Source organism: Antechinus flavipes, chromosome 1 (assembly GCF_016432865.1).
Source record: "Antechinus flavipes isolate AdamAnt ecotype Samford, QLD, Australia chromosome 1, AdamAnt_v2, whole genome shotgun sequence".
NCBI classification, from domain to species: Eukaryota; Metazoa; Chordata; class Mammalia; order Dasyuromorphia; family Dasyuridae; genus Antechinus; species Antechinus flavipes.
The window spans coordinates 530,919,949-530,947,593 of NC_067398.1; the positions used below are offsets into that span (position 1 = coordinate 530,919,949).

At 34.1% G+C, this 27,645-nt stretch overlaps 1 protein-coding gene across 6 annotated transcripts in view; it reads right to left on the reverse strand.

Moving 5' to 3' along the window:
* Window positions 1-27,645, reverse strand: part of MBP (myelin basic protein) — a 205,306-nt gene that overhangs the window by 30,675 nt on the left and 146,986 nt on the right. For all 6 annotated transcript variants that reach the window (XR_007949367.1, XM_051970547.1, XM_051970546.1 and 3 more), the window contains exon 4: window positions 16,288-16,724. Coding sequence is in view for 5 of the 6 variants with exons in the window: in XM_051970547.1 (XP_051826507.1) it covers window positions 16,288-16,724 (437 nt within the window). In the remaining variant the exon portion in view is untranslated. The remainder of the gene's footprint in view (window positions 1-16,287; window positions 16,725-27,645) is intronic.

The following is a 27,645-nucleotide window of genomic DNA, read 5'->3' on the forward strand; positions in this document are numbered from 1 at the left end:
ATGTGAGTTTATCTAGCTACATTTAAATAAATTAATGGGTTCTTTCCTCTCTCTTTTTGCCTTTCAAATTCCTACCCATCCTTAAAAACTCAACTCAAATGCCATTTCTATTCTTGAACTTATTTTGGTTCCTCGGACCCATATATGGCACTGGTAATTTCAGAAAGGAGCCACAGTTAACATCTGCTTCCCTCAGATGAATATGAAAATAAGCTGGTTGAAATAGGCCTAACTAAAAAATATGAGGTATACTTTAGTGAATTACATACTGAAATACATATATAATATCCCATCTCCAGTCTCCATGCCGTTGTACTTACCACATGCCTAGAACGTACTTCCTCCTTACCTCCACATGATGGCGTCCCTCTCTTCCTTTAAGATATAATTATTGCGGTCTTCCCAATCAGTCCAACTATAAATAGCCTTCTAAATTACAGTGCATGGAATAACTTGTATATATTTATATTTATATTAGTATACATACATACATATGTATCTATGTACTTGTCCCTACAATTAGAATGTGAGTCCTTTTCAGAAGGGATTAGTTGTTTCTTTTTCTTTTCTTTTTTCTTTTTTTTTTTTTTGTACTTGTACCCCTAGTTCCTGGCACAGTGCCAGGATAATTAATAATTATAAAATTAATTAATAAATATATGTTAATTGATTAAAAATATCTCATAATATACATAGCAATTCCCTTTTAAGTATACATAAAAAAACTTCAAGTGTAATATTTTATACCTCAGTACTACATCCTTCCTATTTTATTGTATATTAATGATATGTGTTTATGCCTTATCCCTTGTGGGTTTCAGTTGTTTCAGTTTTCTTATTCTTCATGACCACCTTTGGGGTTTTCTTGGCTAAGATACTGGAATTATTTACCATTTTCTTCTCCAGCTCATTCTGGAAACTGAGGCCTTGTTCAGAAATGGCTGAGGCTGAATTTCAACTCAGGTCTTATATCTTACTAGATTATAAACTTATCTGAATTTTGGATCTTCCCTAGTGTTTGTTGAGACATGTAAGTTATACCTCAAATATATGCATCAGTAGAAAGGTATAGTTAGTTTGTAACCTCAGAGGACTAGTGAATCCTTTGTGATTTTACTTTGGTTCCAGAATATATTTCTCTATTTATATTAAGAATATATAAGGAATATGTTTCAGGTATCATTTCAAACCAAGTCATGAAATTCCTGGAAAAGGCCCAGATAACTCATTTTAAAAAAATGAGAGATAAGTAAGGTATGTCGTGGAAAAAAGGAAGTATAACTCAAGAGATTAGAGGTAGAATCCTAGCAATCACTGCTCAGCCACTTACTGTGAGACCATAGATTAATTATTTAAACCTCTCCCGTTTTTAGGTTTTTCTTATGCAAAGGGGTTGGATCTCTAAGCTTCCTTCTAGCTCTATAATTTAATAGTTCTATGTAAAACAAAGCACATATACCAATATAAAATGGGCGATGGGGCAAAGAGAGATTTTGTGGAGGCAAAGATCTTAAAACTAAACAGGATTTAGCAATGTAAAATTGCACCTTTAAAAAGATTCTAAGAAGCATATTATAAACTAGACAAGAATGAGGCCTTTTGACCAGTCCTTTCTCAGAAAATTGCTTTATCTAAGCAATTAAAGTGTGATATTAAAGGCTCAGAGCAAACAACCAAAAAGATTATTTCTTTTTTTAAAAAATGGATCTTATTAGGAAATGATAGAGAAATTAGATTAATTAGGGCTGAGGATAGAGGAAAAGATAGTTTTTCATGCTGTATGAGGGACAAGGAGTAGATTTTTCCACTTTTTCTGTACAAATCAAACAAAATACAACTCATGTAAGTTGTAATAGGAAATCTACTTATTTATCATTTTCTGACTGTCTTTTGATACTTTCTTTAAAGATTTGCCCTCTTTTTTTTTTGTAAAAATGAGAGAAATACCTTGAATCATAGGAATAATCTGGTCATATGGTCCTGGATTTCAAGCAGCAAGTTGGCAAGACAGGACAAACGCATTCATATGAAAAGCTAATAACATGGTCTCAAGAACAGATGCAACATGGAGCAGAACAATAATCAGAGGACATGGATGACTTTGGAAAAAATCACTTACCCTATTTGGACTTGTAAAATGAAGGAATTTGCCTAGATGGCTTCTAAAGACTTTTAAAGCTCTAAATCTGTGATCCTGGGGTCCTAAGTAGATGATAAGTGCCCAAATGTATCAATGATAAGGACTTCAGGAAGTCAGAGGGGATCAAGATCACTGGAAGGGGGTTGGGCAAAGCTTGTGGAGTCTTTTTATCTTTAATCGTCTTATTAGGAATTGGTATAAATGACCAAAACAAGAAAAGAAAAATCTAGAATTTCCATGATATGATAAGAGTTACCTTAGGGGAAATGTCCAGAAATAACTGGCTATCAAGACTCAAAGCACAAAAGTATTTATAGAGTCCTGGTGGAAGATTTGGGAGAGAGAAGGAGGCTCAATTTAGAGATTTCAAGATCATCACAATGTCTAGTCATATTTGCCTTCTGGTATAGGGTTTGGCAAATTTGTATCTAGGGAAGGAAGACTATAGTTTAACAGATCAGTTCAACGAACATTTATCAAGTATCTACTATGTGCAAGGGCACTGTGGGATGCTGACCTGAAGCAAATCTACTAAGCTGTTAGCACACAAATCAAGAAACACTAGAGATAAAGTAATTTCAAGAACCATGTTGGTAACAACTTGAGCAATAAGAAAAGGCTTTGTTTAGGAGATAGTACAGAGCTACGCTGTTCTACTGATTCACTGAGGCAAGGTGAGGGGAGAATGCATTCTAGCCCATGTTGTTTGTCCTTCTTTCTCAAAGAGGACCATGACATCGGGAAGCTGAGGCCATGACATGCCAGGGAACTGGATTTAAGTGAGGGAAGGTTGTGTAAGGACCCTAGCTTCTCTTTTTCCTCCAGAGTCATCTGGCTCCAGTGGTAAGATATAGATCCGGATGACTGGAAATGGTCCCAGATGCCTGGGAAACCTTAGCCTTTTTAAATTAAGGTCTTTAACAGGTCTCATGTAGATGCTCAAGAAACACTGATTTGGTGGCCTGCTTCTAAGTCATATATATTTTAAGGAAAAAAGAAGGGGAAAATATATGTCTATATATGTACATGTACATACTTGGTCACTGCTGTTTCCATAGGAGGTAACATGAGAAATGCTCTTTGTTTTAGATAGAACTTGTAAATAGGACAAATTTCATGGAGAGAAAGGGAAATGGGATATGTTCTTTACTTTTTACTCACCCTATAAGCTTTTTTAACAATCAGCCTTGTGCCAAGTTGTTAACATAATATTTTCTAGAAACTATTTTGATCTAATAGACCCTACTTACACCCCAAGACCTTTTTTTCAGGTGACATAGTGAGCATATCCTTGGATTCAATGGGACCATTTGTTGCCCTTCTATTCCCCTTTCTTTTTCTTAGTAGTAATCATAAACTAAGCAGGAACTCTTGAATTCAGATAAATATAACTTTTCTATCGTCAGAGGTGTTATCTTAGTTCCCTCCACCCATCCATTTTATAGCTTCCCCTTAGTTGCTCCCTCAGCATTTCTCTTCTTTTTGGAGTTCCTAGAATCACTGAAGAATTCTTGCTCTTGGGTAGTACATTGGGAATTTCTGAAACCCAAATTCGGAGTTAGTGATTGGGCCTTTGGGATGATGTCAGATCAGTACTGACCACAATTGATCCTTGGAGGAATAACCTCGAGGTTCAGTGCTTGGGACCTGGAAAGCTTTAAGTATGGTGGATTTAGAGCTCTAACTTTGTTGTCTTGTTGCTCTTTCATCTAAACCATTTGTTGTTTCTGGAGGGAAGAGGTAGAGTGAGATAAGCTGCCAAAAACATACTGAGGTTTCGTTCAATTAAGTTCATATTTTCTGAACCACAGAGATAGGATGTTTTCTCATTCTATCACCTATCAATTAATGTTTGGACATTGTAGAGGAGCTACACTGCCTGGAGTTCTTATTATTTATAATTACTGTTGCAATAAGCCCCTCTTGCCCACCCTCAGTTGCAAATAAAATATCCTTAAGGGGAATTTGGTCCATGTATTATCTTAGTCCTAGGGCATCTATACCCCAGTGATAAGGGCAATTTCTTGAAATAAAAGCTAACTTGTGGTTACTTCATTTTATGATTGGTTTTGTTTGGGACAAAGACATTAATTTTTTTTTTTTTTAAAGAGCATGTCTAACTTAGCTAAACAGGAGGTAGTCATACAAAATCAATGAAAGGTCCTTTATAAACAGGAAGGAGAAAGATTATGGGCTTATTCTTTATTCAATATGAAAACAACCATAGGATTGCAATTCAATATTGCCCTACTTAGAGGATGATAAACATTCAATGAGTCATAGGAGAAAATGTTGGCAGAGAGCTCAGAGAAGCTTCCCCATTCTGCCACTCAAATCCACCCCGTGGGAGAAGCAGCATGTTTTTCTTTTTACCAAAACAGATTTGGAAACTGGAATAATAATGCAGAAATGTTCCTCTATGGAAAGAAATCAGATTAAGACATTCTTATTGTTATCATTATGCTTTTTCATATCATGCCCAAGTGGACTGTGAAGTGATACTGGGTATTTTAAGTATGAAGGCCTGAAAACTTATTTTCTGATAAAAAGTCATTTCACAAAGACATATATTGACTTGAATTTTAATAACCTCTGTGCTCTGTCTAAAGGATGACAAATATCTCACTGGGAAGTGAAAAATTCAACCAACTATCCAGATGTTTGGTACTGTGAAAAAAAAAAGGACAGATGGATGATGGAATTTTTCATTTTTCATCAAGAGGTTTATTGTTATATAGATATTGACTCAGTCTGGAACGAAAGCATGGGTAGCAACTGATTGTAATATATTATAAAGTTTAACTGATTCATCTGACAGATAAGAAAAAATAAGACTCAACATTACATGGTTGGTGGAACTGGGATTTAAATCTAGATTTGGCCTGACTTCAACACCAGAGTTCTTTTCCTCTTCTTCATTCCCTCCCCCAACCCCATTAAAATACAGTGAGTTTGTTGAAAAGTTCCTAAAGCTTGAATAATCACAAAAAGCCTGAGTAAAAGAAAATGTATTCTGCTTCCCTGCTTTTTCATTTGAGAGCAATTTCAAAGAATAGATTTCTTTTTTCAAGTTTAAGATATAGTTTTATTCTCTCACAGTATTAAATGAAATGGTGTGATTTCTTTGTCATGGTAAAAGTTATTGACATACTAGAAATTATTAAAGAGGATAGTTTCTGCCTTATTTCATTTGGGTAAATGAGCATTAAAACATGCTATTTGATAGACATTCAAATAAGCAATAATATTTTCATTTGACGTAGAATCCAAGGTTACCTCAGGATAAGATTCATTTTTAGGGTATCAGATACTATATTGTTCCTTCTCACTTCTAACTCTAATTTTTTTGTAACTCCTTGGCTGTGAAGGCCTCCTTTTCATCACAGGATGATTTTAACTAGCAAGCCCCTCTATTGAATTAAATGTGATTAGATAAACTTTTCAGAACAATTATATGAAATAAAGCTAACCACATTTGTTTTTGCCTACCACTAGTAGCCCAACTAATGACAGTAAAATCCATAAGGTTGAGTGTCTGTTTCTAACTTTCCTGGAAAGGGGTAGGAAGTAAGAAACTGTCCTGTTTAAAAAAAAATTCATTCTGTTTCTGAATACTTTGGCCAAGTGGTTTTTTGTATCTCTGTCTATCTAGTATAGCCTCGGCTTAAAGTTAGAATTCTATCTTTGACTTCTCAACTTCAGGTTTTCTAGTTCCTTATTACTTTACTCCCTATCCTTAACTCTTAACCCAGCACATCAGTAGATGCAAATTTTAGTATCCATATCTTTTGTTTCTAATGTGTTACTACTCAGAGTAGCCATTGAATTGAACTGATGAATCCCATGGCAAAGACTGCCAGATGTAGACTGTATGATATTGCAGAAAAAAGCCTTGATCTGGAGCCAAAGGATTTAGGCTTGAGTCTCACTTCTACTTACTAGCTGTGTGATTTGAAGCAAATAACTTACTCTCTCTGGGCTCCAGTTAGCTTATGTGTAAAATGAGAGTACCGAACTACAGGGGATCTGGGGTCTCTTTAGATTCTAAATATGTGATACTACTTAGCTTTCCATCAACTGGAATATTTGGTAGACCTCTGTGGAGATCCAAAGGTTTGTTAGCCTTGTTTTTGCTCCCATAGTCTGCTTTCATTATTCACTGTGAAATAACAGATAATGACTCTCTTTACCCATTTCCATCTATTTGAAGTGAAAGAGCATAATTAGGGAATTGGTTCAAAGCTCATCCTCTTAAATTTGATTCAGTACCATTGGTTCTTGCAAGAATAATGTGCTCCCAATTTTATGTGTTTAAATATATGCTTCTCATCTCTTTGTTGTTTCCCAAGTTGAGGTAGCACACTTACTAAGTACGGTGATAGCTTCTTTATAAAATTAAAAATTGATAGAAGTAAGTTGCAATGATGACTATAACTCCCCAATAAGTTACTTAAGGGAGGTTTTAAATAAAATACTCAAGGGTGTCCTTCCTTTTTTCTATCTCTTCTGAAACTACTATAACTTTCATTATAAACCTTTTAGGAAGAAAGGATAGATGGATGTCATTCAATGAGCCAAAGTCCCATAAGCTTAATTTTATTTTCTAATTTTAAGTTGTAAATAGTGGAAAGTGAGCTGATTTTGAGTTAACCCGAGTTCAAACCTTTTCTAGCCTGATAGCCTCAGACAAATTACTTAGTCTCTCAACCTCATTTTCCTTACCTGTAAAGTGAAGAAGTTCAAACTAGATAATCTCTAAGGTGTCTTCCAGCTTCCAACTGTCTTGGTCCTAAACTTAGTCTTAAGAAAGAAAGAACATTGGGAAATACACAGCCTTCTCTTACTGCAAGACTACTTAAGCTAAAGTCCTGGGTAGATATCAATGCAATCTACTGATAAAGATTCCAGGGAAACCCCATTCTGTCAAACTAGCTTAGCAGTAGCTGCACCTGTTTATTATTATTGCTATTGTAATGATGATTATTATTATTAGAAACAACATATCTTTACAAAAAAGGAACACATCTATTATTATTGTTTTGTTACCTTAAAGCTGTTAATTTACTACTGACCTCATGGCCTGACACTTGCATCATTGTGGGCAGGCCCACTCTGCAGTTTTGTCCATCTCCTAAAAGTAATTCAAGTAATTCACAATTCTTTTAAGTGTTTTTCCTGCTTTGGAACTTTCCTCCTCCATTTAATCTTTTTTTCCCCTTCTCTTTAGTGGCTTGTGTTTATGATTCATTAATGTCATTTGGCAATGAATGTGACCCCAGCTTCCTCTGAACTGGAACTAAGTCACATAGTAAATAGAATATTCATTTATTTACTGCGGTCCTATATTTTTGGGTATGTAACTAGGGAAATTTAAAGGTTGTTTTAGAAACACACATACACATAGACACAGTGAGCAGGAAGAGGAACTCAAGAATAGGAAGTTATCTCTATCTTTTCATTTCAGGAACAGGCCTTAGATATTCTGGGGCAGTTGTGATTTCAAGAAAAGAAAGCTGATTTTTTAAAGGAGTCTTTGCAAAAAGAAAATAGGCATTAAGGCAAAAAACATGCTTAGAGATCATCTAGCCCAACTCCCTCCTCACAGATGAAGAAATTGAAATCTAGAGATTTAAAAAAGTAACTTCTCTTGGTCACTTGGTGGCTAAACAAAGATTCAAACCTAGATCCTCTGGTTCCAAATGAAGTGAGTACTTTGTCAGTAAATCACAGTACAGCATAGTACCTCTTTGACAATCTCCGCTCTCTCCTTTTTAGTTGGATATAATGATGACCATAGGCATGGCCCTCTTGTGTGCAAGAAATTACCATGATACTATAGCACAGGGATCAGCCACTGATATTGGCTAGTTTTTGAAGAAAGCATCTTATTTTAGCGAGGGAGTTTGCCAGGAAGGAAATCAAATCAAGGATTTCAGTCTAAGTTAGCCCTGCCTGTTAAATTTTGGAAGAAAAGAACTTATGGGGCTGCTCTTTTTTCCTAAGTACTGAACTAACCCTGAGAAAGTAGGGAAAAGGAAAGAAGAGAATTTAGGAGAACAAGTAATTAGAGATATTCATAGGTAGAGGGATAGTAGAGTAAAAGAGAAGAAATGAAAAGAAAGGCAGAGAGAGAGAGAAGATAGATGCACATAGAATAGATACAGAGAGAACAGATATGGCAGAGACAAATATACAGAAAGATAAAGACAGACATATGGAGAGAGACAGAAAGAGAGAAATAATGACAGAGACATACAGAGAGAAAAAAAAAACAGAGACAGAAAAACAAGGAGATAGAGGGGGAGATTGAACAGAGAAACAGAGACTCTGGAACAGTGACAAAGAGACAGAACAAAGAATAGAAGTAAAAGTAAGAGTAAGTATAAAGGCAAACAGATAAAAATAATGGGCAATTAAAAGATAGAGGAGGTGGCTCAAAGAATAAGAAGACAAGGGAAGATCTCAAAACACATTCTCAACCTACAAATTATGTAACAGCCTATTTTATTGCTGCTGTGACAATCACCAGAAATCTAGGATTTGTAGTAAAAGTTAGAATGATCATATACTTTCCATGAATGTGGCCTTTTAACTATTGTCTTATTTAGATTTCATAAGAATCATAATATATAATATATATGTAATATATATTATAACATAATAATAATAATAATATAACATAATATATAATATAAAGTAGACAGGGCAGATCTTACTATATCCATTTTACAGATTATCAAAGAATACAAGTGACTTAATACAGAAAGTGACTATAAAACCAGGATTTGAGACCTATATAACCATAAGAAAGTCAGTAGCCATCTCTGACCCTCAGTTTGTTTATCTGAAAAATGACTGGGTGTGCCTAAGCAAACTCAAATAGTTTGATGCATCTAGTCTAGATGATCTTTGCGTCCTCTGTCACTGCTACATCTTCTGAACAGAACCCAAGTTCACCAACTCCAAGTCTCTCTGTTCATTATATAACATTGATTACATTTTCTAAATCTACTGAAAAAAAAGAATCCATTAATTACTTTTTAACATAAAGTTGTTACATGAAACAATATTTATTGAATGATCATTTTCCTCTTAAAAATAATGTGTTAGCATCAAAATTGGATTTCCAAGGCAAGGGAAAAAAAATAATCTTTTTCAAGAAATTTTAGGTGTTGGCTACAACTGACATCAATCTCATTCATTATCTCTAATTTTGTACTGAAATTAAGAGAATTGTATCTTGTCACAAAAAGTTGGAAGGGAGCCCCAGAACTCATGCCTGCAACTGGGCATCCTAGTCCACTGTTCTTTTCTCTTAGAAGGTGAGTGAAGCTGCTGCCGTATCTTCCTTTTAAAAACCTAGAATTATGTTTGTGTCCTTTCATTTTGGGTTAACAATACCTAAAAAGATACCAATATGATATTAGTAAATATGTCCCTATAGATGGGTTCAATTGCCACTGTCTATCAAAATTCAGTTTTCTCTATCAATAAGTGGTATTTCTGAGAAGTCAATAAGTAAAAGAAAGTAAGCATTTCCACTTCTGAACACAATACAAAAAGGAAAAAAAAAGACTTTTGATTAAGGAAGTCAATTAAGTGGGCTACTTTCACTTTCCCAATCAAGTTTTTCACTAAAGGGAAGATGATTCTGACTTACCAGCAATAGGATTTTCCAGAGTAGGTTTTATGCTGGACCATCTATAATCTGAGGACAAAGTGGGAATGCAGAGAATTGTTGGGAAACAGTACCCTTTGACTGATACTAACTCATGACTATAATTTCACTAGTTTCATGTATCTACAAAGTGCCTTGCATAAAAATGAAAATCAATACCTGTCCCATACCTGTTTTCTCTCATTGGAAGATGTTTTATTTCTTGTGGTATTTATCAAGATATAACTGAAAACCAGACACCTGTTAGTAGAAAATAGGAAACCAAAAAGATAAAAATCATAGGGTATGGACCTGGATGGAATCTTGGCAGTCATCCAGTCCAATTTTCTCATCTTAGAGAAGAAACTGAAGGCTTAGAGGCTAAATGATTTGCCCAAGATCACATAGATACTTTGCTTCTAATTTGACTTTCATCCGAGATTATGACACTCACCAAAGCCTTCTCCAGACAGTGACAAAGGGAGTCAAGGACAGGATTTCCAACCTTTATCATTTTTTTTTTTTAGCTCAGGTTTATAAGCCTGTATTAGAAAAGCATATTCTTTTTCATTCTTTTTAAGATTTTGCAAGAAGAGGTAGATTTTAAGGTATCTAAAATTTATGAATATTATAGAAATACACTGAGGTAAATATATAATATATGAATAAACCTGAGTTTCATATATGAGCCAGTCTAGTTCAAAACATTAAATTATCAAGTAATTTTCCCTGGGTATCTCAACAAGGTAATATTTTGATAAATGCCTTTTGAACACAATGAAATGGGCATTCAGAAATAAAACTTAGCCTTTCATTGACCAACCAGAATTACCAAATAGTAAATCATAACCCCATAGAGAAAAATCAGTGACACTGGCCAGGATTGTTTGGTATTGTTTATTTTTGTGATGGGTTCAGATTGCACACAATTATCTAAGAGTACTATGTTATTTACCTCTAATTCTAGTTCTGTGTCAATGACCCTTACCCTTCCTTCTCTGTTGGTCTCTGTCTCTCTCTTCTCCCTTATGGAAACTGGGTTTTCCTGGCTTTCCCAGACTGCTCATGACAGAATCCTACTCTGAAAATTATTTTCCTTGTCTTTTCAAGATGAACCTGCTTGCTTGCCCGACAAAATTACCATTTACTACTTGTATGACCATGGACAATTCAAAACCATTTCAGTCTCAGTTTTCTCATCTCTAAATTAAGGGAGCTTGATGCGATGATGATTTATGTCTCTTCCAGCTCTATGTTTATTAACCTATATAATTGTCTGTAATCTTAGAAAGTTGCCTAAGGTCACTTAGGTTAAGTGATTTGTCCATGGTCATACAGTTAGCATGTGTCATAGGCTGGATTTGAACTCAGGTTTACACTTCAAGGCTATCTTTCTATGTACTATACCAGGCTGTCTCTCATTGTCTTTAATGCCAAAGAAAAATAATTATTCATAGAGCTGAACCATGAGGTCATTCATTCATTCATTCATAAATTACTCAATAAGTATTTATTGTGTCACTACTATGCAAGGCAGTATGTTAAGAACAATAACACAAGCATTTTATAATGCAAATTAATACTAAACAGCTTGAAAACAAATGTCGTTAAAAATAGAGCCATGACAACTATTTGAATACTTTGAATTGTTGATATGGGCAAAAATGATGATTATACAAACATAATACATAAAGGAATCTGTAATATACTATAATTTAAGTTTAAAGAATTGATTAGAAGTTAGATCTTTAGAACCAACAAATGCCCATCTCTTTTTCTAAATGGTTGATATAGCTTAAAGTCATAAAAACACAATTTGAAACCCAAGGAAGCCATTTGGCTTCTGAAATATATATATATTTTGTCATTGTTACATCGAATCAAGTGATTTTTAAAAAAGTAAGCAATTAGTACATCAATTCTATTAAACAGTTTAATAAATGCACAAGCTTATTATAAAGCAAAGAATCAAAACAAAATCACATTGTAATACAATGGCCACAATTCTAGTACCATTAAATACAGAGGTCATTTACATGCTTTCTATTTAAACAGCAAATATACCCAAATAAACAGCCAATACAATGACAATCAAGTGTCTTTTAACTGTGTTCTATTTAAATAACAATAGGCAACTGAGGTAACAGAAAGACAGTCAATTTCTGACAATTAAGCCAATTTTGGGTAATCACTGATCAATAACTTTTTAAAGATGATATTATTTCATGAGGAAATTCAATAAGAAACTTAAAAAAATTTGTGTGAGGTTAAGGGATTAAATAACATTCTAGATTTCAAAGGATCTTCTCATCTCAATCATCTGGCAAACACATGTTTTAAGTTCTTTTGTACTAACCACTTTTGCAAATTTAATTGTGGGATTCAATCATGTCTTATGCACTACTTTACAGGAGAAAAGAAAATGAAATCTGGTAGATAAAACCCTTACTAGCAGAAGAGCAAACAAACAAACAAAAAAACCCAATACAAAATACAAATGTTTTCTTAAAATGATGAATGTTATTTCACTACCAAGCAGCAAAATAAAAAGATGACAAATAGGCTGACAAAATGAAAATAGGGAATTTATACTGAAGTGATCTATTGAATTTCAGAATTCATGTTCTTCAAGTTATTCTCAATTGCTACAAAGTTCTATGCAACAAGGCTTACAAAAGGTAGCATAATGTTAACAATAGGGAATTAAGTCATCATAGAATCAAAAACCAATTAGAGTGGGACATGGAAATAAATCAAAAAGATTCAATCAATTTAACTTGCAAAAATGCCTTCAAAAATGACAGAATTATTGACAAAATTTAAAAAAGGGAAAACATTTTTATGCTATATTCTGAAATTTACAAAGACAAAATATAGCAACAGAATACAGAAAGTACCTGAAAGAGACTTATTTTTACAGGGAGATTTTAAGAAAAATAAAATTGAGTTGAGAAAGATCTGTTTAGCTGAAAAGCTTCTTCTCTCCCAATCTCAACACAAATGTAGTTTTAAAACAGGAAAAAAGTAACTGAAAATGATGGTAGTATATGTCCCCTACATTGTGATGTATTAAAAATGTGTGTGTTATTGTATCATTGTTTTTTTATATAAGAGTAATAACTACGGTTTTATCTGACTACTCTCAGAGGAAAAAACCAAACACACCCAAGTTCTACATGTACTATTTCAAGGCTTTTTTCATGTTTCAACTAATGAATGTAAGGTCAATTAGCATGGCATTTGGAATGAGTGGCAGACAATGAAAAGACAGATAATTGAAGTTGGGAGGCAATCTCCTTCAATATAAGAGCCCGGTAAGTTTTATTTTTACCCCTAACTCCTACCCATTCTTTGTATTGTTCCAACATTCCAGCAGATGAGAAAACCTCTTTCCTCAAGGGAACAAGAGTCATTCTCCCTTTACAACAAAGAAGGTTGTTATGTCCTAAGCCTGCTTCATCTCTGCCTCTCAAAAGAATATGCTTAATCAGGAATTTGTAATGCACTTTCCCTGAATGTCAGCTCTCTTTGGCTTTACAAAGGCCAAGTGTTGTTAGTACATTCCATGTTCCTGGTGTGGGTAGTTCTGAAACATGGCACCAAGTGGCACCATGGTATGATCACTGGGAGGGAGGTGGAAGAGGAAGAGGTCAGGGCAAAACAAACCCCCTAACACACCAATCCTCTTTCAACCCCTTGGGCAAAAGCCTTGTCATTGGTAAATGTCTTCTAATCAATTAAACATCAATCCTCCTACAAACTCCTCTGGGGGGGAAAATATATATATATATATATTTTTTTTTTTTTACAGGTGAGATGGTTGGCAGTTCTATTGTAAAGTGGGCTTTGCCTTTCTTAGATATAATAGCCATTCATTTTATAGTAATTGGTCAATGTATTGATATGATTAGTGACCACAGTTATCCTTTCCAGTTGTCTTGATTTGTGAAAGCCTTGAAAACTGTGAAATATTTTCATGTCAGTTAGACTAATAATTAATATGATTCTGGTTCCCCTTTTCTAGGGGAGAACACAAAACAACACTATGATTTTAATCACTTATCACTACTGTGAACACACCAGAGTCTCACAATGGCTCTTAAACACAGTTATATTAGGCTTACTTTTCCACCATTTAAAATAAGCAAAGAATCTAAAGCATAAGAGTTCAGTCAAACCAAATATTGCCAATACTTAGTTTTTGGCAAGGATAGTCCGTTGAACTGTCTAACAGTGTGTGGTTAATGAACTTGCATTGTTCTGTAGCTATAAGTTCTAACAAAGTATTGATGTTCTTGGCTGATGGTTCAAAAATCACCCACAGCCTCTATTCCACAGTTGCTGGAATTGGTATTTCAAACATTAAAAAGCAGTTATTTTAAAAGATGTTTGATTTTTTTTTAAGAACAAAGAGAAGATTTGTTATAAAAGTTTTGATTCATCTAGGATACTTGGTGGTCTATAAGCAATCCTTTGTGTTAAGAATGACTCTTTCAGACACTGGCAGCATTCAAATGACCAATTACTGAAGATTTATCCAGATGTAAGCACAGTGCAGGCTTAAATCTTAAATATATATATATGTACAGATTCAGTTTGAGGTACATTTTCACAATGACATAAACAAATCCACAGTTTATATCCAGCTTAAACTACTTCTACAGAAATGAAATTTATTTTCTAATATATAAAAACCAGTTGCTTAATCTTTCATGTGTAAGATTAAATACAATTTACCTGTTCCCTTGAATTACAAAAAAAAAAAAAAAAATCAAAGTTCAAAACTGGTGATATTCTTCAATAAAGTATTTCACATAACAGCAAGACTTGAGTTGGTCAACCTGAATCCACAGCAATTCACTATGGTTTAAAAGCTGTTCTTTGGAAACCACTGCAAATTGTCATCAGTTTAAAAGTAGGTCAGATAGAATGACTACTGTTGCAGGGGAGGAAAGCAGTCCAAGGAAGCCTCAGAAAAAGCCTACTTAAACAGCCAGTGTGGCAGTTACCAGAAAATGAATTTAATAAGCAGTTGGGTTATTCTGAGTGTAATTTACAAATAAAAGGGAAGATGACAGACACCATGCTTAGAGTGGTCTTGGAACTGAACAGATCTTTTATAGAAATGAATATACTAATGCCTTAGTGTTTCAATATAAGAAAGAGATTGGCATGCATACATAAAGTCCAATATACACCTTTTATTAATTAGAATGGACTTCTAATAGGCACACTCTAGTACAATGAAGCACTATAGCATTATCTTAAAATTTTGAATCAAATTTTAAAAAGTTTCAGGTTAGGATGAAGGGAATTTCATCTTTGTAAGGATAAGATGCTTCTAGTGATAAACACTATATTGCCACTACTATTATCTTTAGAGAGAAATGTTATTACTGAAGGAAGGAATTAGATTTTTTTTTTGTTATAATTCCTTGAAATCCCCAAAAGCAGGTCAAAAAAAGAATCACTGTCATAAACACCATATACACTAGGGGAAAAGTTACATGTTAAGAGACAGTTGTCAATACTTAGGCACTTATTTTGAGAACAAATAAAAGCTCAGCATTTGGAAATCAAATGAAAATCACTTTAAAAATATTGTAACTTCTATCTGGGAACCAGCTCTTTAAGTTCAGTAACAGCTGCAGACCACTTAGTTTATCAAACATAAGAGCAGGGAGCTCTAGGGCTAACACTACATGCTACCTTGTGCTACACAACAGGAACATTTCTTGTCATACAGTTTAATCTACTAAATATATATTTTCACTCACTAAAGATCATAAATTCTATGGTTCAATTTATGGAATAATACACTTACGAATAAAGCCTTGCTTTGCACATATAGACAATTCCCCCCTCTCTTACTAGGCAGACGAGAAAGAAAAAAGCAAGTTTACATAGAACACATCAGCGATTTCAAGAGTATATTCTACAGACCTCTTTCAATTCCCCTTTTTATTACTGCAAAGTCAGAGGAAAACTGTCATAATTTATTCTAACAAGCAAAGGAGATGAGAAAAATACAACTCTGGGTATGTTGGGAGTAGAAGAAAACAATCACCAAAAAAAATCTCCAAAGAACATGGGGATTTCTTTCTGCCTTGCCCAAAGATTCTATCTCCCATTACAAACCAGGGATTCACAAAATTCTCCAACTTCCCAAAACCTACCCCAATTTCCAGCTCTCATGAGGCAGAGGATTGGGTAAAATGCTCTAAGCAGCAAGCCAAGAACATTTCCTTCTGCTACTCTGTTAATTTATTTTGTTTTGTTTTTTATTTGTTTGTTTTTAAGCAAGAAGCAGCACTGCATAAAGCCCAGTGAATACCCACTGTCTGCTGGTTAAATTAATTCTTGCTCCATGGTAATGATTTAATTTACTTCCTTTTTTTTTTTTTTCTCTTTCTCTTAGCTTTCTTAATTAAAAACAAAAAAAAAAATGAGTAGACATTTTGCTGCGGTCCCTCTATTCTTCAGAGCTCACCTTGCCTGAGGCCCTCCTGGGCACATCCCTGTCACCTCCAAAGAATCTGCCCAGTGAGTCAAGTATACCCGTGTCTCTGTGCCTTGGGTTGAATCCATGCCTTGCATGGTCCATGGTACTTGCAGTTGCCAGGTACTTTGATCCGTGCCTCTGAGAAGATCTTTTCTGTGAAGCCATCAACTCTGAGCCTTCCAAAGCTGCTGCACTGTCTTCTTGGATGGTCTGAAGCTCATCTGACTCCGAGGGCCGATCTTTGAAGGTGTTGTCCTCCCTTCCTGGAGCATCTCGGGAAAAGAGGCGGATCAAGTGGGGGCGACCCACGGTGTCAGCTGGGTTGGCTTCAGTCCAGGCATTCTTTGGGTCCGCTGTACTCTTGGAGTCTGTCACCGCTGTGCCCTTAGAGGAGGGCCCATTGTTCTGGTTCACATCTGCCTCTCCTGCAAACAACAAGGATGAGATATGAATGCAGGCCTGTGAAAAACAGGGCGTTGGAACAATGCTGCTTTCTTTGACTTGTCTTGACTTAGTTATTTCATACAAAATCCATAGAATATGGGTTGTTGCAATGAAATTGCACCCACCTCTTAAACTGCTTTTTTGGTAAAACTGTCCTAGAAGCAAGCACCCTAATTTTGGCAGGACCTAAGAATCAATTAGTGAAAATCTGAGTAAGATGCAGTACAGTCTCCTAAACAAATTGATCAAATATAAGTTATCAGACATGTCTTCTAAATGCTGATATGTGTATTCAAGCAAGAGAGACACACTGATGAATTTTATTATAATGATATTGCCTAATTATTCCTCAGAAGTTACTCACACACATTGAAATGGCTTAATAGTTTCCCAAATAGATAATTACATTGAATGCTTGAAAGTTTCTCAGTTAAACACTCAACTTCATTTTGACAGTTTATTTTTATGTAGTCTTAGAAAGAGGAAATTTGGGATTTCAGAATCCAGGAACTCCCATATTTGGTTTCTCATAGAAAAATTGACAGTTCTTAGAGATCACCTTGTAATCCTCACCATAAACTAGGCCAACTGGTAGAGTTCAAGGATGCCAGGGTACAGCCCCAATTTTGAACATATATATATATATATATATATATATATATATATAATTTTAAGTTGTATTTCTTCTGAGGACATACTTCTCAAAGGTTTTAGAGAAAAGGAGTCAATCTCAACTCAGTTACTCTATTTCTGTCTTGTGACCTTATAATTAATCTACAGGTTTTCAAAATAATTATAACTTGTAACACCTCAAATAATTCTAGTGTATTTTAATAATAGATAATCAGAAAGCAATGCAATCACACTAAGGAGGGTGGTTTTTTTTTTTTTTTTTGTTTTGTTTTTTTGAGAAATTCAATTAAAATATTTCTAGAGCGGACAGTTCAAGAAATCCAATCCAATACAATCTAATCCAACAAATATTAAATCACCTATTTTGTTCCAGGCATTTTGTCAGGTGCTGAGGATACAAAGATAAAAATTAGTCTTCCCTTACATTCTTTTTTAAAAATGATTTTTATTTATTTATTTGCTGAGGCAATTGGGATTAAGTGACTTGCCCAGGGTCACATACTAGGAAGTGTTAAGTGTCTGAGGTCAGATTTGAACTTAGGTCCTCCTGACTTCAGGGCTGGTGCTCTATCCACTGCACCTAGCTGCCCCCTTCACTTACATTCTTATGATATTCATACAACTTTGACTGCTAAATTAGTTGCCACACAGTGTTCACATATCAACTCAACATAATTCAACTAACATTTGTTAATTTCCTTTTATTTTATGGTACTGTGATGGATACGATGATATATAGGTGAAGAATGTTACAATCTCTGTCTCCTTCCAGTCTTTTACAATCCTTTGGGGGAAAGTGTGATACCTGAGAGAATTTGATAAGAAGAATGGAATGAACCTCAAAAAAGTGTCATGAGAAATTTGAAGAGGCAGAAATTATTTTTAACAGAGGTAAGGACAGGTTTTATGGAGGAGTGGCACCTAAACTAAGCCCTAAAAGAAAAAGAAAATTTCTATAGAAGAGGAACAAGTATTTATTAAGTGACTACTGTGTATCAGACCCTGTGGTGAATATTTTCCAAATATTAGTTCATCTAATCTTCTCAGCAGTCCTCTAAAACAATGCTATTTTTTCTGGTTTTATGGTAGAGGAAACTGAATCAGACAGAGGTTAAATGATTTGCCTAGAGTCACACAGCTAGATAGATAAGTGAGGCTGGATTTAAACTTAGGAGAGACCAGTGTCACAACAGCCAAAGATGGAAGCACTATCAAGGAGCAGGATAGATAAACGTGTATAACAGAACAAAAACCTTTTGAGATCATGTGATATTTCTTTTTTGTTTTTGTATTACCATTGTATACCACAACTGCAAAGTACTAAATCAATGCATCACTTACTGCCTCTGAATCATGTTAAGTAGATGCAGAAAAATCAGGGAGGTTGAATGCTGTAAGGATATGCTGAATTCTGGCAATTAAGAGGTCATTAATGATTTTTAAGAGAGCAGTTTCAATGAAGTAGTAGGGAAAGAAATCAAATTACAACAGATAGCTAAGATTAGCAAGAAAAATGTGAATGTTAGCTTTGATGAGGATGGCTATCTTACACAAGAGGGAAAGAAAATAAGAATGTTGACAGGAAGATAGGAGAGAAAGAATATTATGTTTTATATGTATAAATATAGATATATAGCCTTCACGATAGCTCATTTTATCTACACAACAAAAGTAGCTGAAACTCTAGGAATTTTCCATATTTTACAGATGAGGAAACTTACGTAATTAGAAATGTTTAAGAGATAAGATTTGACTTTGATTCTAGATTCAGTACTCTTTCCACTTTGTCCTGTTGACTAAGATTCTGACTCTCAATTGGTTCAATCTTAGATAAAGTGTAAAACAATGCTATCTGCTGAGAAAGGAGAGGTTGGTGTGGAGTGAATAGGGTTTTGCTTGAAGATAGAGTACCATGAAAACCAAGTTGAGCTTTTAGTGGGTCCAGCTAGCAAAGTTTTATGACTTTTTGTTAAAATAATTTTTTATTGATAGAACGCATGCCAGGGTAATTTTTTTACAGCATTATCCCTTGCATTCATTTCTGTTCCGATTTTTCCCCTCCCTCCCTCCACCCCTTCCCCCAGATGGCAAGAGTCCTTTACATGTTGAATGGGTTGCAGTATATCCTAGATACAATATATGTGTGCAGAACCAAATATTTTTTTTGTTGCACAGGGAGAATTGAATTCAGAAGGTATAAATAACCCGGGAGGAAAAACATAAATGCAAGCAGTTTATATTCATTTCCAGTGTTCTTTCTCTGGGTGTAGCTGCTTCTGTCCATCTTTGATCAATTAAGGCTCTCTTTATCAAAGAGGTCCACTTCCATCAGAATACATCCTCAAACAGTATCATTGTTGAGATAAATAATGATCTCCTGGTTCTGCTCATTTCACTCAGCATCAGTTCATGTAAGTATGACTTTTTTTTTTTTTTTGGAACATTTCACAAATAGGAACACAAAATGGTAGAATTTACAAATTGCTAAAGACTAAGAAGGAAGTAGAATGGCAGAACAAAAGGGGGGAAGGAATGGTGAGTACAATATTGAAATGGAGTCAAGGAGGAACTGAAGTAGGAATAGAAGTTATAGAGTGGAAGAACAGGGAAGACAGATATTTCATAGAATGGTAAAAGGCAAAGGAGTACATAAAAATGGATAAAAAACTGTGATCACATAGGAACTTGTTGAGTTTTGGTGATAATTAAGAGTTTAAAGACACTCATTCATTCATTTCAAAACAAATTGTTTCAAGACATTGATACACTTTGGGAAGATGATACAACATGGTATAAGAAAAGAATGTTGGATTTGGAATCAGTATTAACAAAATACTAGCTTTACCATTTAATATCTGTGTATACTTATATACTTCAGTTTCTCAACTATAAAAGAAAGGAGTTGTATCACTAAATTCCCTTCCAGATCTAAATCTATGAGCCTATGAATTAGGCATGTAATGCTCTCCACAGCTCTGAATTTAAATCTGTTTCTTCTCTTGAATCAATTCATTGTGCATTATCACATTGAGGCCTTAGAACTATTTATATTTATTCTGACTTTTCTGAAGAAAAACCAAAAGGAAGATTATTTTAAACCTTCCATTGTATAGCTACTGTTGAATATTTTTACTTCCTTCTTACTCGCAAATCACATAAAATGTGTGTCCTCTATCTGTTCTTTCAACGCCTAACCTTCCATGATACTATTGGCTAATGTACTAATAAACTAAAATATATTTTAATATCAAAAAGAAAAAACAAACATAAGTGATCTGATGTTCACATTCATCAGTCTATTCAGATAGCTTGTTACCAATGATATCATTAATAAGTTAATGAACCCCCCTCCTTTTTTGTTTTTCTTCCTTTTCTTTGTCTCCTTTACCTCATTTGGACATGTAACACAATTGACTGCTTCTTGAAAGTCTCTTTTTTTATGATTTCTATGACATCGAATTTTTTTATTTCTCTTTCTCTGCCTTCAATTGCTCTTGTCCTACTTATTACTTCCCTTGTTCCTCTTATAGACAAAGTAGAGGATCACAGGGATGGATAAATGCTTCACTTTTCTGATGTTTTCAATATTTTTATCTTTTTCTGAGTGATCTGAATTATGCAAATCTACTGTTATTTTTCAGTTGGATCTAAATTTTCCTGACTCTATTTGGGAAAATGACATCAAATTTGGGAGGGATGAATGATAAATTGGATGACAGAGTCAAAATTCAAAAAGATCTTGACTGAGCAGAACTTTGGGTCAAATTGAATAAAAAAATTTAAGAGAGATAAATGGAAATAAAATATTATTTTGAGGTTAAAAATCACCTTGAGGAGGATTCTGGGAAAATGGCAGAGTAAGTCACAATTCCAAGCTCTCCAGATGTCCCCCAGAAACAAAATTGTGCCTCAGGGCAAACTTACACTGGTAAAAAACAAATAAGACTTGAGGCAGAATAGGAGTCCTGAGACAACTTGAAGTGTAAACACTGCCAGGCTAGATTCATAGAAACAGCAAGCTGGGAGCCCTAGGGCTGGCTGCGATCTAGAGGTAGCCTCAGCCACAACTGTAGGAACCCAGTTTTTTTACCTCCCAGACAGAATAGGCAGTTGGGAGTTTGAGCCTGGAAAAGCTGAGGGAATGTATCTTGATAAAGAAAACCAGGCTCAGCTATGCTGCTGAGATGATGCCTGGGCAAGAAGAGACCAGTGCACAGTACAGAAGCAATGGAAAAGGGAAACTTCTGGTTGCAGGCCCTCGCAGGAGAAGGGAGCTTTTGGTTGGGGTTCCAGGTCAGAGAGGAGAGCTAAAGTGAAGTTGGGGACACCCCCAGCCCAGAATTATAAGTGCCTACACTAATACTTCTCATTAAAAAAAAAAAAAAAAGAACCAGCAAAGAAGAAAGAATACAACCATAAAAACTTATTATGGGAATTGGGAAGACTGAAGTTCATCTTCAGAGGAGGACAGTGAAGTAACAAAATCTCTTCCAAAGATTAATGTTAAATGGATCCCTACCCAGAGAAAATTTATAGAACTCAAAATAGGCTTTAAAAATCAAATAAGAGAAACTGAGGAAAAACTTTAAAAAAGAACCATTAAAAAACCCAAGAAGATTATGAAAAGAAAGTCAACCAACTAGAAAAGGAGATCCAGAGTCTTGAAGAAAATAATTCTTTGAAAAGTAGAATTGAGCAAGGGGAAGCCAGTGAAACTAAAAAATAACAAACAAAAAGATAAAAAATGAAAAAATACAATAGAATATGAAACATCTTATAAGGAAAAACATAAATCTGGAGAACAAATCAAGAAGAGAGAATATAAGAACAATTGTACTAACTAAAAGCTATGACCAAGAAAAGAACCTTGACACAAAAATGTAAGAAATAATCAAAGAAAAATGTTCTGCAGTGATAGAGCACAAAAGGCAGAACACAAAGGGCAAGTAGAAATACAAAAAAAAAAAAAAAAATCTACCAGTCACCACCTCAAAAGGATCCTACAAGGAAAACACATAAGAACATCATTGCAAAATTTCAAAACCTCCACATCAAAGTTTTATAAGAAACAAACAAAAATTCAAATATGATGGAGTTATCATTATACAGGTTTTACCAGGAGCTACAATAAAGAGAGTAGGTCCTGGAATATTATATATTATTAATCAAAAAAACTAGGTCTGGGGCCAAAAATATCATATCCAGCAAAACTAACCACAATATTGAATGAAAAAAAAGAACAAAACCCAAAACAGGACATTCAAAGAACTCAGAGATTTTCAGGATTTTGTCTCAAACAAATTTGAACTTAATAGAAAATTTAATACATAAGAGACAACTTCAAAGATTAATTTCAAGAGATTTAAAAAGGACAAACTGCTTATGTTTTTTATGTGTAATGTAAATAATGTGTTTAAGACTGACATCACAATTGAGTAGTTCCAAAGAAAGATTGGGGCAAAGATAAATTTGGCCTGATGCTAAAAAGCAAAACTATACAGGAAAAGGTAAAAATAGTAAATTATACTATACAAATGAGATGCAGAGGAAGAGATGTTACAGAAGCATTAGATGGGGGAAGAAGGCTGATAGCTCTGAGAATCTACTCATATTAGAAATGGGTTAAATAGGGAAATTTATCTACTATCTATCTACCTATGTCCCATGAAGAGTATAACACATTCCAAAAAGAAATAAGGAGGGAGGTAATGTGCATTTATGGCAGTAGGACAAAATATGTAGATTAATTGAAAAGGGACGAAGAGAGAAAAAGGGTACCATAGGATAAGATGGGGTACAAAAGGGTATTTAGATAAATGGAAATATGATAAGGTATATAGATTAATGGGAATAAGATAAATGGAGAAAGAGAGATGAGGAGAAAAGATAAGGGAAGGATCCATTGGTGGAAGGAGGCTAAGTAATAGTTTTAGCTAAGTCAAGGAATAGAAGCTAAATAGAAGAGCTAGCAGGGATAGGAAATAAGTGATAAATACAAACACAATAACAAGGGTCAAGAGTAGGACTTATTAGAAAAAAAAGTAGGGCTAATAATCTCAAAGTCAAACTTAAAAGATTCAATCAAGAAAGAAATATACAATATAACTCAGCCATATTAATATTGTTTTAAATACATGTCTATGTATATGTAAATGCATATACACACAAACACACAGATATATGTGTATATATGCATGTATATATATATATGCATACAGATTTATATATACATGTGCAAGTGTGAATATGTGTAATATATATATAAATATTTACATGTGTCTATGTGTGTGTGTGTGTATATGCAAACACAAACACATGCTTAACTGTAGCCTCCTTGGAGTAGGTAGAGGGATGAAAGAGGAAAGTAAAAGTTAAAAATGCACATCAGAAAACAAGAAGGCAGAGAAAAGATGGACATTTTGAATACAATATCTTCTACTATTATATACATCTTCTTAAAATAGAAATTTATGGTTAGATATTCTGAATCCTTCCTGATGTTCTGCTGGGCATGTGACAATATTTTGTTTTGTTTTTCCTTTTCTCTCTTTCTTTATCTACTTGTTTTTTTCTTATTTTGTATTTAGTTTTAAATTAAAAAAAAAAAATCAATGTGATGCGTACAAGATAGGGGAAGGTGTCGCTAGTAATTTGAAAAATATCTGGATGTTTTGGTGGACCAGAAATTTAATGAGTCAATAAAGTAACTGGTAACCAAGAAAATCAATGTAATTTTAGGCTGGATTAGCAAAACATAGCATCTGGACTAAGTTGATGAGAATGCCACTGTACTTTGCCCTAGTCATCTCTCATCTGCAACTATATGTAGAAGAATTGAGGGAGGGAAACCAATTAGGAGAAGCTCTGTTAGGCAGATAAAAATGTATATCATTATCCTACTTCTAAAGATGATGAAACTGTAGCTCATGGTCCATGATCTCATAGCTACTGTATCACAGTAGGAATTGTAATCAAGATCCCTCCTGATTCTAAATCCAACAATATTTCAATTATGCTACACCATCTTAAAACAAATCCAATTCAAATCTCCTTCCCATTACCAAAATCTGTTCCATTTTTCAATATCTCCTTTAAGCCTCCCAGACCAGAGAACTTATAGTCATTTTTGACTCTTCTCTTTTTTCATCTTTTATCTGTGATCAATTCTTTTTCATCCAACTTAAAATCCATTTCCACAGTAAGATCTTTTGTGTTAACTCCATATGTCAAGTACTGAATAAATGTAGTTTCTATTTATTTATCCACTACCTATCTCTAATTTGTACTGATTTTTTCTTTCCTCTGTTATACTGTTATTCACTAACACAACAATTAAGTGATCTTAAATATTTCATGATAATATAATGGGGAAATGGCCCCAAACAGTCCAGCCCTTTAGAGCGTTTTAATTTGTCCTCCCAGCTGAGTTATCAAAGTATGTACAATATTGGTTTAATCTAACAAAAAGAAGTTTGGCAAGCCTCCTTCTGGCCATTAGTGAAAGATGACTGTACTATGAAGTTAAAGAGTTTTCTGTCTAGTTGAAGAAGGAATGATGATGTAGGAAAGATTGAGCCTAGGCTGAGGATACTTTAAAACGGTTCAAATAGAGGATATATTTTTTTTAAGTTCTTTTTCATAGGGAGAACTGCTATGAATCACCAGTTGATGGAGAAGTAGGCTGTTCTTTCAGTCAGGTACATTTATTTCCTCTTAATTACAGGTGAATAAGAATCTGAAAATGGAATGATTCAGATTATGATTTTGTGAGCTTTAAAAGGCTTCAAGAACCATCAGCTACTAGATTAAATAACAGAGACCATCAGAGCTGGTAGCAACAGTAATTGAATCTAATGAGGAGCCAGTTTTTAGGAGTTACCTTCCTGAACCAGCCCATCAGTACATGGATTTGTAAATCATGATCCTGAAACCTGTAAGAAGCTAGCTTAGACAAATAAGGAGTGGGCAGTTAGATGATGCAGTGGGTAGAGTATTGGCCCTGGAGTCAGAAGGACCTAAATAAAGGAGCAATTCATGCTCTGGTGAGACTACACCCAGAAATCAATTTAGTGGGGATTCTAGGGGAAGAAAAGAACTCCTAGGTCTATGAATCATGGGGTACCTTTAGCCCCATGTATTCCAGAAATGTGTTCTTCAGTACCTTTTGATTTAAATTTGAGTTCACTTTCCCAATGGAATGAATTTATATGTAGTAGGAGAGAATTGGAGAATATTTTGCAGCTTCTGATCTTGCCATATGTTCTGGGTAAGCAACCATATTTTTAAAATGGGTAATTGAAGTCAACTGGTTCATTGATAGTAGGAAAGAAGAACTCAAGTGGAAGTTTATAGGAACAAGTAAACCTCAACCCTTTAGGAGTATTTGTAAAACTCTGAGGGGAGAAGAAGTCTTGGGGATGCAGTCTGCTAAGACAAGTGAAAATTGGAGAAATAGTCCTCAAAAGCCTATGTTAGTACATTTTGAGTTGCTTTTCCTCTCAATAAGTCTATATATTTCTTGAGAGTGAGAACAGTCTATTTTTTTTTAAAGCTCATTATTTCACCCTACTTTTTGAAGTTAACTATGATTATGAGTTAATTAGTTAGCTTCTCTAAGTTTCATCTATAAAAGAAAAATAATATATAAAGTACTTACCTCCCAAAATCATTATGAACTTGAATGAGATGATGCATGTAAAGAGCTTTGAAAAATTTTGTCAATATAAAAATTACTTTTATTGTTGTTATTTAATTATATAATCAGAGATATAGAACTGGGAGGGAACTTAAAGGTTGGCTAGCATAATCCCCTCATTTTTTATAGTTAAGGAAATGAAGGACCAGAATTTAAATAACTTGTCCAAGGCCTCATAGATAATAGGTTGCAGAGCCAATATTTGAACTCATATTCTAGGATTCCAGGTTTAGCATTTTTTATTATAACATGAAGCTTTTCTTCAATTTCATTTGGTTAAATGAATTGAATCTGATCAAATTTACACTTCCATTATCACCTCAAAGAGCAATGTTTAAAGTATCAAATGAAATAGAATGTAAGATCCTTGAGAGCAGGACCTTTTTTTATTTTTGTTCCAGTATCTCTATATATCTGTATATATTGCTTAGCTTGGGGTAGGTAAGTCTGTCCTTGTTCATGAATTGATTTTATACACACACATACACATATACACACATATGCTTCCAACACAAAATACCATATTATTTAACATCTTTATAACTTGTACGAGGCTCATTTTTACAATAATGACTATATGTTAATAAGTTGATAATATTTTATATACACATTATAGATGAAGCAGCAGTTAAAAATATGGATGAAAAATTCAGGCAAAATAGAGGGGCTTTTAAATGTCAATATTAAAATTTTCTTCTCTAAATTATCTGTAATTAGCCAACTCTTCATTTGCCTATGTATTTTGCTCAGGTTAAGTGATAAAGTACAAGTTTCAACACTTTTCTATTTATATGTCTACTTCTATGAAAGAGAAATAATTCCAAATGACTAGGATAAATTCATTTGGGGAAAGAATCCATACAAGGACAAAATTTATTGCTTACTGATATTTCAAACTCCATTTTCAATGCAAATTAGGATTTTCAAACAGATGTTGCATATCTACACCAGACACTTAAGCTAGCAACACATGCCAACACTCAAAAATAGTTTTGAAAACAGTTGCAACCTAGAAACTTGGATCCAAATTTTGTTAGGTTTTAAAAAAAACTGTTTTCAGTTATCAGTTTCATCTCATATGACTTAAAATTTTGTCATTCAACTCAAGAAGACTTTGGAGAAAAGGCAATGGAGAGAAATGGGATAGTTTGATATTATAGTTTTATCTAAATTGTGGTTATTGCTGATTAAAACTTACCAAACTAGATATTTTTGTGAAATATGTCTTATTTTTGTTAGCAAACTTTCACATTACTGAATATCCACTGACTGTGTTAATATAAATTGATCATGGACTAAAAAAAGAATGACATAGTAACTGATCATTCCTAACATGGTGGAAATGGCTCTTATGGATGGTAGAATCAAGAGAAATAGTGGAAAACATGTGAATCACTAGCTGTGTTTTATACTCTGTGCCATAATATAAATTAATGCAAAATGGAAAGAGAAAACAATGAATACATTGTGCTTAATCAAATGCATTAACAAAACACAAGAGCATCTGCATACTAATATTTTTATAACAGTTGGGCTTTGTGTCCTTGAATATAGTTATTTGTAAGTAACAAAGA